The sequence below is a fragment of the Homalodisca vitripennis genome, chromosome 1 (assembly GCF_021130785.1).
Source record: "Homalodisca vitripennis isolate AUS2020 chromosome 1, UT_GWSS_2.1, whole genome shotgun sequence".
In the NCBI taxonomy this organism is placed as follows: Eukaryota; Metazoa; Arthropoda; class Insecta; order Hemiptera; family Cicadellidae; genus Homalodisca; species Homalodisca vitripennis.
In genome coordinates, this window is record NC_060207.1 from 38,129,902 (window position 1) to 38,148,675 (window position 18,774).

Genomic DNA, 18,774 nt, shown 5'->3' on the forward strand with positions numbered 1-18,774 from the left:
GGTTGAATAGATTTAGATTCACGTTTTGCGGTTAATTTTACATTATATTGTTATGAATAAAAATTCATTTGATAAAACATCTATTCGTTTTCTGTGTACTTTATTTACACCATTTTGTTCAGAATAAAATCTTCTACAAGTTTCATTAAAAATGTTAATCGGTTTATCGGTGAAATAACAGTTCTGGGACCTGTTTTATTTAATTCCTTAGGTCAAAATCGATAAAAAACTATGGAATTTGCCTCTTAACCTACCTCACCAGAATTTCAGGAAGACCTCGTTTTACATGGTAAGCTGAAATCCGGGTGGAAGCTTTGTTACCTATAACTCGACAACGAAGCATTTCCAGACACATATTTATATAAACTTTTTCTATTATTTTTACGTGTAGAATGAGTCCCTAAGTTTCTGCTTATCTTCATGTATCATCCTATATTTTGTAATGTCTTGCAATATCTTTATTCAAATGTGTTACTTTATTTTGTCAGAAGGGTTAAAGAAAAGTAATAGTGAATGTGAAGATGAAGAAGAAGCTATATGGTTAATACATAAATATTAGAAAATATCTCTTTATATGAATTTGATATATACTTTGATCGATCTAGGAAACCGAAGAAAATTTACTCTTGTAGTTTTTGGTCTAGAAGTATTATTTTACAAAAAAAAGCAAGATGAAGGTCAAAATCACTTTTGAAAAATGAGCCAGACTGGTAGACCAAAATGTACCTCATAAAAGAACTTCTTCAACAAGAAGTTACTTAAGAATCTTGATTTTGGTGCAATCATTTAAAAATTACTTATTTAACCCTTTGAGTCCTGCGGTATTGGCAAATCAAATGTGGTTACAACCTCATACATTGCAGGTGTAGTTCAGAGGGATGATTCATATTTAGATGATATTTAATATATTAATGGTTGAAATATCTTAAAAACCATATAGCTGCATTCAATAGTTTCAATGTATCGCTTAATCTGCGTTTACTTTTTCTTCCCCGTACGTCTTTGGAATTATAATAACATGTTGTTATAGTCTGTCAGTCAACGAATTCGTCAGATGCGGAGTACACATTTGGCTAGCAGCACTGTTTACTTCATTCCGTAATTATTTTTTTATGTAAACACAAATCATAAAGCAGCATACAATAATTTACAATTATTAGTGTAATATCAATATTGATATTTTGATGACTCCATAGCAACGAGATTTTGTTTCTTTTATTGTTTCCAGTATTGCTGCCAAACGCAAACAATTTTTACAATCTATTGTTGACATTAGCTTATTCCATAAGTAGTGTTATTTTGTGTTTTAACTGGTATCTTTTATTTATAAAAATAAATGAAGAAAACTTTGCAGACAATGAAAACGGTCTCTTACAGACTAGAGACAAGAGTATTAGCTCAACATTTCTCTGCAATAGGTCAAGTGGTGCTGATGATCAGACGGTAGTGTTTTTTTGTTTTTTTTTTTTTGCTTGTTTGTTTGTTTTTATTAAAAAAAATATATTATACATGAATATTTTTTTTATAATTTCATAGCCTTTCATATGGTATAGCTAAAAATATATTTTTTTATCATAAACATGGGCAATTTTGAATGAATCTCAAAAATTAAAAAATTTCATACTAACACATATTAAAAATATGCATATTTTTCATCAGAAAATATACTATAGCCTTGATTTTATTGCAGAAAAAAAAACAAAAATCATGAGGTTATTGCACAATATTTTTGCTAAAACTTGCAAATATACAAAAATGAGGCCGACAATTTAAGGAGATAACATAGCAAAATACCTACAGAATTTAAGAGTTAATTTGTTCTTCCACCAAAGAACTAGATATTTTCAAAATTACTTATTACAAACCCTAAAAAAATGTTTTATTTTGCACCTCTCTCACATTCTCACCTCCTTCACTTTCATCTCTGTGCCTTGCTTGCCCTTCACCTATGTTCACTTCTCCCCCACCCCTCTCAATCCTGAACTGTGAAGGCCAAACCTACCTCAAAGTGTACGCCTCTTTGACAATTAAATTCTGTGTTAAACAATCATGTTTAAAAAAGACTATGCTATATTGTATTGGGTATCGCATCTGAGAAAAAGTCAGCCTCAATGTCTGATTATTTTGTATGATTATTTTCATGGCACAGAAAAAATCTTTGCAGGATAATAAGATTTCACACATTTGCCATCTGTATATATATATATATATATATATATATATATATATATATATATATATATATATATAAACCATAACAACAGAAAATGTTCAAAATCTAATTAACCTTTCAAATCATCCATTGTCAATAGCACATTTCAAACAAAATATCATTGCATCAATTTCTGAGTTTTAAATAACACATGCCACCTTCTCTGCAGGCTATATGGTAAGAAAGCGATAGAATAATTTTCAAGAGGCTCAATAACAAGTCAACTAGTTAATGGAGGAATTTTCTGATGTTGATGAACACTAGACTGGTAGAGATGAGTTGCTGATTATGGCCTGAGATGTATGACCTAACCCTTAGATTAAGGATTTAATGATTAAGGAGTCTTCAAACGTTGATCTCAGTATTGATGAAAGCCACAGTGAGACACACATGAATAAGGTGCTCATTTGTACTGATATTCATGGACGAGATTTAGCCTGGCACCTTCATAAAATACATAAAGATCAAGAAGCAGTAGGTTTTGTGAGGCCTGGAAGGTGTACAAGACAAATTTTTAATTATAAAAATATAGAAGATGTAATTTTAAATAACTATTACTTGGTGATGGTATGCGGCACAAGTGATATGGCAAAATATGAAGAAAATTAAGCTTTTACTTTAATATCTGAAACCTTGGACAGAGCAACAGATACAAACATTATTTTAGTAGACCTTCCACACCGTTATGATCTGGGTAGTTGGTTCTGTGTCAACAAAGAAGTTGAAAAGACAAATAAGCACCTCGAAGAGCTTAGTGGCAAGTACTCCAACGTCACACTAGTGAAATCTAGTAAAGCAGAGAGAGCTTTACACACACAATAAGGTCTCCACTTGAATTTTTTGGGAAAGAAGTGGTTAGCTGAAGTAGTAGCAAAAGCCATAACTGCCAAGAAGGATCCTGACTACAGGTTGGGCCTACGAGATGTGCAACCTCCTCCTCCAGGTACTACTTGAGGTACTTGGTATTTCAGGGAACTGCTGCAAATAACATAAATATAGATGTTTTAACTATAAAGGAACTATATTGGCTTTGTCCAGAAGAGTATTTGTTATATATCAGCAGGATTTTGTGTAGATAGTGTTTATTACCGAAAGCCTCTCCTTAGAAGAGGGATTGCAGTATATATGTTAAAAAAGATATAATATATAAAACTATTGAATTAGAACATTTATGTGTAGATTTAGTTTTCGAGGTTACAGGTATATTTTTAGTTAGTTTGGTTACTACTATTATAACAGTTTATTAAACACAAAATTCCCGGTGATATTATAAGTTTTTTAATGAGCTACTTGGTTATATAAATAAAAAAATATTCTAATGTGAAGTTTATCATATCAGGTGATTTTATTATCAGTATAAAAATAATAATTTCGAGGTGGATTCCTTTTTCAATTTACTGCGTTTCCATAACATGTATTATTTAAATCAAGAAAATGCGAGGGGTGAGTCATGCCTTGATAATATAGTTAATAATGTAAAAAAAGGTACTGTAACTTGTAATGTTATTGAATTCATTTATCAGATCACACAGCATTTTATGCAAATTGTCACACAATTGGTGCTCCAAACTCAGGTATAAAAAAGGTACAATGTACAAATGTGTACACAAGAGCAAACAATCTATACAGATCTAAAATTAAAATAAAGAAAACATTATTCAATGAGAAATATATTATGAATTTAAAAAATAAATGTAAAGTTGCTTGAAAAAAAATTAATTCCGAAAAAAAAGTTGAAGAAAGAAATCATGAAACTTATATTGATTTAAGCACTTGTTACACATTCACCTTCTGATATAATTAATATTTCCGACCAGCACAATGACAATAACCTTGCTCTTGAACACTTAGGGAAGTAAGTAAGAAATAAAGGTGTAATAAAAAGTTATTTCAAATGGAAAAAAATGAAAAAAATGTTTTATATTGCCTAGATGGCTGAGTACCTCATAAAAATTGAAGATTATTATGATGTTTCCAATGCAATTATGAAAGACATCATAGACATAATATTAGAGCCAGTTACTTATTTATTAAACAAGATGCTAGAACAAGGAACATTTCCTCAAGCATTAAAAATAACAAAAGTAGTGCTAATTTTTAAAAAAGGAGGTAGGACTAACCCCTCTAGCTATCGACCAATCCTGTTAGTTCCTATTCTTAATAATATATTTGAGTTTTGTATCAAAGAACAGTTGTATAACTTTTTTGTTGTAAATAATCTTTTTTGTCCTGACCAATTTGGTTTTCTCTCAAGTTTAAACACAGTAAAAGCGGTTGAAACTGTAACAGAACTGGTTATTCTGAATTTTGATAACAAAATAATGACATCTACTACCTAAATTGATTTAAGTAAAGCTTTTGATTGTATTCCTCATGACCTGCTCGTAAAAAAGCTAATTTTTATGGCATAAAAAATAATGAATTGAGTTTATTTTCATTATATTTACAAAATAGAAGGCAAATGGTCTCACTAAATAAAGATATGTCTGGTTTCAAAAATGTTTTACTAAGATTACCACAAGGCACAGTACTCTGTCCTTTTTTGTTTGTAATAGCTATAAATTATTTTTCATTTGATATTTCTTTTAGGTCTGTACTATATGCAGATGACACAACTATTTTAAATAGTAATAAAAATATGGAAACTTTAACTTTAGAACAGGAGCAGGCAATGACTGAAGCCATTAAGTGGTTTGCCAACCTTTTGGTGGTAAATAATAGTAAAACAGAATATTTAATTTTTACTCTTGATGGAAACCTGTGTCCTTGATAGTAAGTACATCATACTTTCATACTTTTGTTCATTATAGCAGCGTTTAAATCATAAGAAAATCTACATACCAACTCTTCAAAAGAACATGTTGTATGTTTTGGGGTTATAAGCTACATGGTTATAAGCTACACATCACATGTCAAAATTTCATACAGTTTTACTCAGTTTGTTTATAAATTTATTTAATCTGCTAAATTTTCTTGTTGGCATTATGGTTACCCATAAGCCCAATATAAAAATATTCACCACTAATCACCCAAATTCCCTCAAGTAACAGGCATCTTCATTACCTCGGTTTTACCTAAATAAAAATGAATTTTCTTGCAAAATTTCAAGTCTAAAGGTTAATTGTAACATTCTGAAGATATTCTGCATACACAGGACAGACAGAAAACAGAAATTAAATTATTCTAGTCTCTCAATTACTTATACCTGACACCTCCCAACACCTCCCACATGACTGATCGATACTAGGATTAGAGTGAATCCTAGCATAATATATTATAACCTACTATACTGTAGAGAAACTTTTACTTTTAGTATAAAGTAGTAATGGTCTCCTACAACACATTTTCTTAAAATTTGAAAACAATAAACAGATATTTAAAAGCAATTCAAAGAAACCTGACAAGGTTTCAACAAAATCTTGTTGTACAGAGCACCTACACAGTGGACGAATTTATAGAACATAGCATACTATAAATAAGAAACATTTTAAACTTCAGATAAATTTTTAAGCTGTCAATGAAATAATTATTTAATATCAATATTGGAGTACACAAACAACGATGGATATTTTGGGTGAGGATTAACATTTTAGTAGACACAACAAATAAATAGCTATTTTGCTTCTTAGTGTTCTTTAAAAATGCTGTGTAGTGTTCTGTCGTCACCACATATTTTCAGGATTACATTATATTTGAAGTAAATAATATTTTGCCCAAATGTTTTGACGTTCTTTAATTGAGCTCATTACATTATATAGATTCATGAAAAAATTACTACATTATTGTTTTCATTACTACATTGAATTTTTTAAAACAAGGCGTGTTCAGAAAGTAAGTACCGGTACCGTTTCATTCTACTGCCGCCATAGTGCTGCAAACGGTGTTCCACATATGCGCACTAGTCGTCCTTGTTCACTGGCTATCGACTCACGCCACTTTAGTAGTTCTACATTGTTTTTTAAGTTTTATCTGAAGTTTAAAATGTTTATGACAATTAATTAGTGATGCCACCGACTGTGAGATTCGTTCTGTAATAAGTTTTTTGAAACCGGCTGAAATTTATCGTCCACTTCCGAGATGTTTATGGAGAAGATGTAATGAGTGTAGGAATAGTGAGAAAGTGGGCTAGAATGATCAATGGCGGTGTAACAAATGTGCATGATGAGGATAGGAGCGGTCAGCCTTCTCTCGTCACCGATGATCTGGTAAAGGCAGTTGACGGAAAAATCCAAGAGAACAGACATTTCACTATGACAAAGCTATCTGAAGATTCCCAACAAATTTTCTGCACTCTTTTGTATGAAATTGTTATGGACCACTTAGGTTATCGCAGGCTGTGTTCCCCATGGGTTACAAAAATGCTCACTGACGTGCACAAAACCAAGAGACTCAGAAGTGCTTTGACTTTTCTCACACGGTACAGTGATGATGGTGAGGATTGTTTAAACAAAATTGTGACAGGCGATCAAACTTGGGTCCATCATGTCATACTGAAATCCAAACAGCAGTCAATGGAGTGGCGACAAACGTAATCCCCGAAGAAATACAAATTCAAGACGACAATGTCTGCACACAAAATTATGTGCACCGTCTTTTGGGATCGGAAAGGTGTTTCGCCCATTGATCTTCTCCCAAGAGGTGGGAAACCATTAATGTGAGACCTTAAGAAAACTAAGATGCACAATTCAAAACAAATGGAGAGGAATACTCAGTAACGGAATTGTGTTGCTTCATAACAATTCTCGGCCCCATACCGCTGGTGACACTCAAACATTGGTTCAACAATTTCGTTGAGAGCAGTTAGATCAACCCCCCCTCCCTACAGCCTGGACTTGGCACTGTCTGACTAGCACTTATTCCTACATGAGCTAGGTGGCCAACGCTTTGAAATTGATGATGAAGTGAAAACTGCCGTGGAGTCTTGGTTACATTCATTGACGGACACCTTCTACGAAGAGGATATAGACAAATTGATCACACGCTATGACAAGTGTTTGACCATCGGTGGAAACTATGTCAAAAAATAGTTTAAGGTTTGAGCTTTCATGTAGAAATAAAATTGTGTGTAAAAAAATTGTTTTACTTTTTATTTAGAACACTACTTATTTGCTGAACTCGCCTCTTACTTCACTTATATTGTTATTTTCTGATTCTTCACAAACATGGTTGTAACAAAAAATCCTGAAGAGTTTGTCACCTAATATTTTAAGTTGGCATTAGTTATACGACTTATACAATTTTTAGTTAAGTACTGCAAAGTACTCTATTTCAACTCTGCCACTGTAAAGCGTGGTCTTACAAATAGTTAAAGTGAGAACATTTCATGACAAGGAAAATTTGTGCATGATAACATATAGGTTAATACATAAATATAAGGAAAAAGTAGTTTCTCACCTTTTTCAAGACCTCTAGCGCGGCGAATTCGCTGTGGTTTTGGTTCTTCTGAAAATATAAAAAAATCTTAATGTAAAATCAAATATACTATGATAAGAAACAAAATATGTTTAAATACTGGAAAACATATTTAATAAAAATGTATTAAATAACATGATTTTAATGATCACAAATTTAGAATGTTGTTATTTTTAGTTGATGTAAGGGATAAAAATACTTGAATTTATTATATTTTTATAGTTTACTAGCTGTTACCCGCGGCTTCGCATGCAATCTTTAGAACCGAAGTCCTTATATTACTTAGTTAAAGCAACTATGATGTAATATGATGGGAGTCCTATAAAAATTTTAAAACGTAAGTAGGCATACATCAGGTAGATATTATTTAAGTTCATGGTAAATAGTATCAGAGTTTAACTTAATTATTATATCATGTTTGGCACGTGTAGAAGCATTTCTGGTTCTAATTAATTATATATATATAACGTCACAGCTGAATCTGCCTTGTCATCCCTATCAAGAAAACACAAATCTCAGATCACACAGGTCTCGGAAACTTACTTCGGTCAAAAAGTGTATATTTCCAGTCCTTGTCATATATTTCAGGTCTAATATATTTCGAATACCATAGTAGAGTTTACCTTGTTGATCTGATGAAGAAAAAATATATATACTTACGTAGGACCGAGATGCCTACTCCGGTTAAAAAGTGCCTACTTAAGACCGTTTAAATTCACTTAGCTACAATGTCACAGTTTAGCTTGCCATATTGCCTTGATCAAAATACTATATATGTTCGATTATCTAGTTCTCGGAAATCTATTTTGGTCAAAATCGTGTTGAAATAGTTGAGTTTGCCTTGTCCTGATGAAGAAAATACACACATAAGTAGGACTGAAAAGCCTATTACGACCTAGGGGTAAGTCCTACCTACTTACTATGTACTTTCAGTATAAGAGGAAAATCCTTATTAAAGGTGTTGCAACATTCCAAAATAATCGTATTAAAGTTTTGCGTTACACTTGTTTTTTGGACTGTAGCCAAGGAAAGAATGAATCGCTGAGGCATGTTAGTATTCATTTCTCTGTTTTTCCATAAGCCATTGTTAAAATGTAATATCATAATGTTAAGGAAGCCCACCAGTAGTAACATGTGAAAACATTCATAACTTTGTTCATTAAGGTTAGTTTTATAACAGTATTTAATACATTAGATTATTTTAATTCGTCACTGGCACAATCTGGAGTAAAATTTATATATTAATGTTTTATTTACTATCTGCATTACATTACCGATCAAGCACTGATTACTTATTATTGATAAAATTCAAATGTAAACAGATGTTTCAAAAGGATTGTCGAGCTATATAGCTGTCAACATCTGTTCAGTGCCAGTTTAATTTGAATTATGAATCGTAAAAACCACAATTTTTTCTAAATTCAAAAATATTCCAGGTTACTTTTCTTAACTTTTTCTTTATAAAATCCTTCCTGGGATTTCAATGGACATTTTACAAAAAGAATTAACCGAATTGGTCCAGCTGTTATAAAGATTTGCGCTTACCAACACATTTTGTGATTCATTTTTATATTATATATTTATACATTAACAAATTTTTATCTTAACACCTTCACTGTTATTCTAAGTGAGACCGAACAGACATCTCTCCTCAGCACTATAAGGCTTCAGTCAACGTGTAAAATGGCATAATATACTAATTTTTAACACTAGAACTAGCAATCAATTTTTTCTTTATATGGCAGGCTATTGTTAATGTTTTATACCTGTACTTTAATAATTTTGTAAAAAGTCAATTTTACTACAATCTTATACATGTAATACATTTTTTTCATTTTATATATACAGGGTGATTCATGAAGTTCTCCCCCCACTTCTACAGCACATTGTACTAGTAAAAATAATGAAAAAATGTTATATAAACATAGGTCCGAAAAACGCTTCGTTAGCGAGTTACAGCTAGCGAAAGATTTCGCCTGAATTCCTGGGTAAAGAGTAAAATAAAGCCATACTGAACTTTTGGAAAGGTTAATTAAGTCAGAAATATCGTGGATTCTTATGTATTTTTACCTGATAAAGCTAATAAAATAGGTTTCAGAACTGTACCTGTAGTAGTTTTTGAGGGATTCAGGGTTAAATGCAAAAAATTGGGGCACGAAACAATGTTTTTTTAAGTTTGATGTACAATAACTTTGTTAAATTGGTAATAAATACATAAAATCAACAAACATTAATTGTAGAGAATTTAATTCTGAGAAAATTTATATAATCAAAGTCTAAAATAAAACAGAAATAAGTACCAAAAAATCGATTTTATTCAGTATAATACATTACTAGCTGTAAAGAAATACCGTACGGTATTTAGTTAAAATAAAACAAAAACAAAATGTTTGTTCCTTAATGATGAGATAAATTGAGAAAACAAGATTAACTGTTAAATAAATTTGTTTGTAAATAAAAAATATCATGTTTTATTACGTTGTATTTTTTTAAATAAAAATTTACATCAAATGTTCGAAAATAAATGAAGCAAACATTTTCCCATTATTGTTTACTAATCATCGAAATGCAGTTTTTTGTTTTATTAATTTCTAAGTTGGTAACGCACGAATAACAGCTGATCAACAATGGTATTCTGTACTGTTACGTTAGAACTGTGTATTAGTGGTGTTTTGCAAAGCTACAGCAGGAGATCGGGTTCTGTGAATCGTGTTATTAAATGCAATTTTTTCTGTGAGTTATAATTCGATTTATATTCAGCGAAAAAATGCCTTACTTATTTACATCAGAGGAATACGCTGATATGGTTTTTATTTTGGGTTACTGTAATGGTAATGCTAGAGCTGCTGTAGAAGAATATGAACTACGTTACCCTAATAGGAGGATTCCAGATACCAAAACAATTTCAGGAACTTTTCGTACTCTTCGGGAAACAGGATCACTACCAAGTACTAGAACCAATTATGAACGAGGTGTCCAACTTGATGATGATATTGTTATTAATGCTGTTCATCGCAGTCCAGGTGTAAGTACACAACGTATTTCTAGGCGGATAGGAGTTTCGCAGTCAACGGTGTGGAGGTCACTTAATCGAAACAAATTTTATCCGTTTCATAAACAAAAGGTTCAACATCTACAGCTAGGGGATGGTCCGCTTCGCTTGGAGTTTTGCAACTTTTTGAATATTAATAATCAACTCTACAAGCGTATTTTGTTTACGGATGAGGCACAATTCACTCGGGATGGTGTCAATAACTTGCACAATGAACACTCATGGGCAGAAGAAAATCCACATGAGGTAGTGGAACAGAACTTTCAACACCGATTTAGCGTCAATGTCTGGTGTGGCCTTTTGCACAATCGGCTGATTGGACCTTTCATATTACCTGGACGCCTAAATGCTGAGTTCTATTTACATTTCCTTCAAGAAGAGTTGCCGCAGCTGTTAGATAATGTTCCTTTACATCTCAGACAAAATTTGTACTTCCAGCATGACGGAGCACCTCCCCACTTTTCACGTGCCGTTTCTGCTTACTTAAATCATCAATTTCCTGGACACTGGATTGGTCGTGGAGGGCCTCACCCTTGGCCACCAAGATCACGAGATCTATCTCCATTGGATTATTGCATCTGGGGATGGATGAAAGACATTGTATACAAGACAAAAGTTAATTCTCGTGATGAATTAATTGCCCGTATTATGGATTCGGCTGTGCAGATACAGGGAAGTCCTGAAAAATTAAGAAACGCAACAAAAGCAATACACAAACGTGCTGCAAAATGTATTGATAATGATGGCCTCATTTTCGAACATCTATTATAAAAAGGTGCGTACGGTTGGCCCAACCTGATTAATTTTGCTTAAAACTAGTAATGTATTATACTGAATAAAATCGATTTTTTGGTACTTATTTCTGTTTTATTTTAGACTTTGATTATATAAATTTTTTCAGAATTAAATTCTCTACAATTAATGTTTGTTGATTTTATGTATTTATTACCAATTTAACAAAGTTATTGTACATCAAACTTAAAAAAACATTGTTTCGTGCCCCAATCTTTTGCATTTAACCCTGAATCCCTCAAAAACTACTACAGGTACAGTTCTGAAACCTATTTTATTAGCTTTATCAGGTAAAAATACATAAGAATCCACGATATTTCTGACTTAATTAACCTTTCCAAAAGTTCAGTATGGCTTTATTTTACTCTTTACCCAGGAATTCAGGCGAAATCTTTCGCTAGCTGTAACTCGCTAACGAAGCGTTTTCGGACCTATGTTTATATAACATTTTTTCATTATTTTTACTAGTACAATGTGCTGTAGAAGTGGGGGGAGAACTTCATGAATCACCCTGTATATATATTATATATACAGGGTGAATCAGAAATATGGTAAAATATTTTAAGACGTGATTGTAGAGCTAAAAATAAGAAAAAAATGTTATATAAAGGTAGGTCCGGAAACGCTCCATTACTGAGTAATGGCTGCTGAAAGATTTTGCTTTGTTTTCAGTTCACCTGGTGAAATTAAGTGATTCTGAAAGGTTTTGTTCTAACTTTTTAACTCAAATAAGATGGATTTATAAGGGAAATCACCTGAAAAATCAAATAAAACCACTCTAGAGGTTGTAGTGTGAACAGTTTTTGAGAAAAAGTATGAAATTTGCCAAACATCTAATAACAAAAATACCGTCTTAAATGTTTGATGTCCAATAACATTGTTAAATACCAATAAACAAATTGTTTTTCCTAATACAGGTTGTAGAGAATTTAATTCTGAAAACAACCATAATAAGCAAAGTTAACTAAATGTGTAAAAAGTTATGAAATTGACTCCTTATGTATTACACTACACAGCAAACCTTTGCTGTTTTATAATAAAAAATGAGTATGTGATTGGTAACAGCTGGTAATAAATTAATCATTTAAACAACAACTGTTTAAACATTTTTAAATAATAAATAATCAGCTGGGCATTTATTATTGGATGACATATGTCACCTTATTGTTGAACAAAACAACAAACTGTAAAGCTACTATGTGCTTGTGTTAAGTATTTTAACCAGTTATTTCCATCCATTTTATTAGTGACTTTGTGTTGTGTGTTTCATTTATTAAAAATGGAAGGTAATATTCATGTGTATTCAAACTCTGAATTAGCAGACATGCATTTTAATGTATGGTTTGGGACGCTGCAATAGTTCTTCAGCAAGACGTCTGAATCAAGAGAACTTTCCTAACCGCAGGTGTCCAAGCACAAGCGTTTTGCCACTATTTATCAACGCCTGTCTGAAAAAGGTTCTTTGAAGTCTTCAGAGCATAGTAATGCAGACATCGCCCGATCATGTAGGACTGTTGAATTAGAATAGTTGGTTCTTAATGAAATTTCTGATTATCTTGAAAAGAGCACTAGACAATTGTCACTACAGTTCAATGTCAGCCAATCTAGTATTCGGAGAATACTACACAAGTACCAGTTACACGCATACCACTCTTTTGCCAAAATCTTTTGCCACAAGACTACGTTCCCCGTGTTCCTTTTTGTTGATGGTTTCTGTTAAAAAGCTGATCCAAACTTTTTAAATACAATTTTGTTTACCAATGAGGCTCACTTTACAAGAACAGATCATTAACTTCCATAACAACCACATTTGGGCAGACAGAAATCCTCATGTTATCCAACCTAATCGCCCACAACATCAGTTTTCAGTAAATGTTTGGGCTGGAATCTTAGCAGATCATTTAGTCGTATTCGTGCTTCCTCCCAGGCTTAATGTGATCCAAACTTTTTAAATACAATTTTGTTTACCAATGAGGCTCACTTTACAAGAACAGATCATTAACTTCCATAACAACCACATTTGGGCAGACAGAAATCCTCATGTTATCCAACCTAATCGCCCACAACATCAGTTTTCAGTAAATGTTTGGGCTGGAATCTTAGCAGATCATTTAGTCGTATTCGTGCTTCCTCCCAGGCTTAATGTGATCCAAACTTTTTAAATACAATTTTGTTTACCAATGAGGCTCACTTTACAAGAACAGATCATTAACTTCCATAACAACCACATTTGGGCAGACAGAAATCCTCATGTTATCCAACCTAATCGCCCACAACATCAGTTTTCAGTAAATGTTTGGGCTGGAATCTTAGCAGATCATTTAGTCGTATTCGTGCTTCCTCCCAGGCTTAATGGCGTGGTGTACTTGAACTTTTTAAGAGACGAGCTACCTAACCTGCTTGATGATGTACCTCTGCATTTGCGCCAAAACATGTGGTTTATGCATGACGGGGCACCTGCGCACTAATCTCTGGCTGTTTGTGGACACCTAAATGAGAGCTTCACAAATCAATCGATAGGCCGAGGTGGACCAGTTTCATGACCAGCAAAATCACCGGACTTAAATCCTTTGGACATTTACCTTTGGGGACATTTAAAAACATTAGTTTACTCATCCCCAATAGATACCATTGAAGAACTCCGATTAAACATTTCTAATGGAATAGAAACCATTAAGCAGACACCTGGAGTCTTTGAACGGGTCCGAAACTTGATGAGAAGACGCCTGAACGCGTGCATTTTGAACAATCTTCCGGTGAGACTTAAAGCGATTGTAGATGTTTATTGTATTTAAAAATAAAAATTTTGAATTTTATGTTTCTTTTTCACCAGCTGTTACCAATCAGATACTCATTCCTTATTATACAACAGCAAAGGTTTGCTGTGTAGTGCAATACGTGAGGAGTCAATTACATAACTTTTTTACACATTTAGTTAACTTTGCTTCTTATGGTTGTTTTCAGAATTAAATTCTCTACAATCTGTATTAGGAAAAAAACTTTGTTTATTGGTCATTTAACCCTTTGAATGCTGATATAAATTTAGTAATTTTTTAGATTACGCTCATTTAAGGTGAAAAAATAAAAATAAAAATTCCTTAAAGCTAATTTTTTATTCATTCCTAATGACTAATAGTCACACACAAAAAATAAATTTTACAATAATGTAGTACTTGCATTAAAATAATCAAATTTTTTCATAATAATGGAATATTTCAATCAAAATCAAATTTAGGTTACATAGTAATCAAATGCATATGATGAAAACTATGTACAAGGATACGAAAACAAATAAAGTGTAATATGCTGATCTTGATTAGTTTTATAAGTCCTGATAATAATAGATTTATGCTTGTACGGTAAACTTCAAAACAAAAATCGGGATGAAGCCATGGGGTCTCGGGACATGACTTGCAGCCATAATTACACAACAGAAAAGAAACAATAAAAACTTTACTATAACACCTAAATCTTGGTAACAATAACTTTTTACAACTGTTTGTATAAGGAATGACAACGCAAGAACACTTCCCAAAGGCACAATGCGTGCTCCACTGACAGTCGGTAATGGCGGATAGTATCGTCATCGGTGTTCAGACGGGAGTGGGAGAACAGCTGCTAGCAACAAAACAATTTACTGTTTACCTACTGCGGCCAGCTGACAGCTGCAACTGGATTATTTGGTCAAGCCAGTACATTACTTTGTATTGTGGCTTATGTATTGAACTTATAAACTTCAAAAACAGTAATAAAATATATTTTTATCGATCAGCGGATTATTTCGTCTTTGGCGTTATAAGACCAAAAAATACCGCGGATTATTCCGTCTATGGCGTGCTAAGGGTTAACAATGTTATTCGACATCAAACATTTAAGACGGTATTTTTGTTATTAGATGTTTGGCAAATTTCATACTTTTTCTCAAGAACTGTTCACACTACAAACTCTAGAGTGGTTTTATTTGATTTTTCAGGTGATTTTACTTATAAATCCATATTATTTGAGTTAAAAAGTTAGAACAAAACCTTTCAGAATCACTTAATTTCACCAGGTGAACTGAAAACAAAGCAAAATCTTTCACCAGCCATTACTCAGTAATGGAGCGTTTCCAGACCTGCCTTTATATAACATTTTTTTCTTATTTTTAGCTCTATAATCACGTCTTAAAATATTTTACCATATTTCTGATTCACCTTGTATGTATATATATATATATATATATATATATATATATATATATATAATTTCAATAAACATTGAATCGCAAAAATTACTTGCTCCGCCGGGAGTCGAACCCGGATCTCTCACTTGCCGGGTGAATGTGCTACCATTACACACACAAATAAATATATATATTTCAATAAAGACTGAATCACAACAAAAAGTACTTGGTCTGCCTCAAACCCAGATCTCTCACTTGTCCGGTGAGTGTGCTGTCACTTCACAACACTCCTACTTTTTAAGATTACATTATTTAGTATTTAACCATTTCCGTCACAAATGTATTTAAATAACTAAAACAATTTTTGGACTTGGACTCCACCTCAAGTCCCAGTGGAGCAAGTAGTTTTTGTAATTCAATCTTTAATTAAATTTAATTAGTAGGCTATTGTCGTACATACAAATTTTATATACGCTTTATATAGTCTTACTTATATATAATAGTTATATAACGTTAAACTCGACTCCTAACTTTCAGTTACATTCATCTAAAGATACATTATCTCTTGATATACTATCAAACATGGAAGTGAAAAAGTTTAACTTTTGTTTTACTTACCTTCTTTTTTTCGATTAGGAGAGTTCAGAAGTGAGTCTAGTGCAAGAGCTATATCAAAGTTTTTCTGGATGATTGTTTCAACAACTATATTTTCTGGAATAGAATCACCAATTACACTATGAATCTCATCCAGGCAAGACCTCAGTCTCGCTTCATCTACATCACTCAGTTCTGGATATTTAAAGCTGTCAGAATCTCGTCTCTCTAGATGCTCCTCATTCTCATCTTCTTCTGCAATATCGTCCTCTTCTGTTATAAATGCTGAGATTTGTGTCTGTCTGCTACTACGATCATACATAAATGCCGCTGCAAAATATTATTTATAATTGATATTTTTTTAGCAAAGATTTTTATGAATTTGATGACAGTACACATATAATAAATACATATAAATAGGTCATTACACACATGTTAAATCTTTCAGTGTCAGGGCCATTACTCGCATATGAATCAAGTGTTGGGCCATAATTAAGAAAATTACAAGCATTTGGGAATAAAACATTTATATAACATTATTCAACACATTTTCTTCCTTTTTTGGCAATAAAGTAAACAATATGATACATAGTCTGTTATTGTTGAGTAATTTACTACTGATATTGGTAGTAATTTCCCAATTGCAATGCCTTTCAGTTTAATCTGTTCTTACATTTTTTAAAGTAAAAAGAAAAAGGTTTTTTAGCCGCCATTTTAAAACTATTAGAAATATGGCAACATTGAATAAAGTAAAAGTTGTTCATTTTTTAAATAATTTAATTTAATGTATAACAAAGGATAACTTTGCATTTAAAATTATTGAGTTAATGCAAATTTTAATTTTTCAAAATTTGGAGTAGTGGTGTTTGTATCCAAAATTTTTTTTTAGTTTTCTTTGACACCTAAAAAAGAGAACAGATTCAAATTCTTGAATCATAGTGATTTTGTTTATAATACATAATGAAGTTAAGCAAGAATATATACTGTACTGTAATGATAGATACCTTAGAAACAGGAATACTGAGAGTACAAACAAAGGTGGCTGGTGGAACGCAAGGTAGGCATTTCCTTTTAGGGAATTAATTAATCATAAATATTATTAGAAAATCAGATTTTGAAAAATCCAAGTCTTTGTGTGTTTGTGTATATACCCAAGTAGGTTTATCCACACATTAATCTGAAAAATAATTTAACCCTCTAATTGGTAACTATCTGTTATTATTATCGTATTTTCTATGTTTTGGTTTAAATCCGAATATAAATCGATGACAGAATAATTGAAATATATTATTACTGAATAAATCCAACTTTATTCCTCTTTGTATGGTTAGAAGAAACGTCTTGTTTAAGCAACTATTTTGACTGTGACCAACTGACCGGGCCGACTGTCTTATTAGTTACGTCTGCTGTCGTGTTTTGGTGTCTGTCTAATTGATTTATTTTTAGTTTATATTTTGTTTGGGTTATTAGTAATATAGCTGATAAAGTCACACTTAATTTTAGGAACAAATTGAGTGATTTGAGAGAACTATTAGCTGAATTGGAACCAGCACCCTTATAAACGTTCAAGTTAAAATTTTGCTTGTGAATAAAAAACTATAGTAACAATAATAAGCGAGTATTATTATTTCTTTAGTTTTCCTGACAACAATTATACATAATAAGTCATATATAGGTTGAATTTCAGTGTTGTAAAGCAATTGTACAGAAATGTTGAAAATACAATGTTAGTAGATTTTGCAATAAAGTTCAAAAATTGCTAGAAACGTAAAAAATGTCCATGTAAAAGCGTATATATTTTTAGTAAGTATAAAATTGTGTTTCTTTTGTAAGAAACACAATTAAAAAGAAACACAATTTAAAATTTATATAAACCTTTCTTACATATATGATAAGCTAATGCAAAGTTATAAACAATTCAAAAAAATTCTTACCTAGAATTCAAACACCAAAAGTTTTTTGAAAGTAAGAAAATGTTAATGAAGATAATTTATTATTATTATTTGGAATATTCTGAAAACAATGATATATAATAAGACTTATATACTTTGAATTTCCAGTGTTGTAACGCCATTGTAAAAATGGCTAAAAATTCATTCTAAGTTGATTTTGCGCCAAAGTTCAAAAATTACTAAAAATAGTAAATATTTTTAAGTAAAGCTACTAAAAAACTATATATATTTTGGGTAAGGATAAAATTGTGCTTCTTTTATATATTTTGGATTTTTTATACATCTTTCAAACATATATGATAAGATAGTGCAAAGTTATAAAAAAATTTTTTTTATTTATATCAAGCCCATTCAAAGAGAGAAATCTTTTTTTTACCTTTTAAGAAGTGCATGTAAACTCTACATAATGAGTAAGGACGTCAAATGACGTATATTCTTATAGTGGCCCAAAAGAGTACGGACGTTTAGCCTCTGTATTTTTGTATTATCGTAAATGCGATGCTATTACTGATTCCCTTTAAGTAGATTTGTCTTTAAAGTGATTCCATCTATTGGCAACATACTTAACTTCCATGTTTGTGCCTGCACTCACTTGTAA

The 18,774-nt window shown here is 31.8% G+C and overlaps 1 protein-coding gene across 2 annotated transcripts in view; it reads right to left on the bottom strand.

Annotated features, from left to right (window-relative positions):
* The window catches only part of LOC124359931 (protein HBS1), a 77,445-nt gene that overhangs the window by 48,081 nt on the left and 10,590 nt on the right, over positions 1 to 18,774 (bottom strand). For both annotated transcript variants that reach the window (XM_046813095.1, XM_046813085.1), the window contains exons 3-4: positions 16,249 to 16,554; positions 7,607 to 7,654 (exon numbers count right to left, since the gene is read on the bottom strand). In XM_046813095.1, coding sequence (XP_046669051.1) covers positions 7,607 to 7,654; positions 16,249 to 16,554 — 354 coding nt within the window. The remainder of the gene's footprint in view (positions 1 to 7,606; positions 7,655 to 16,248; positions 16,555 to 18,774) is intronic.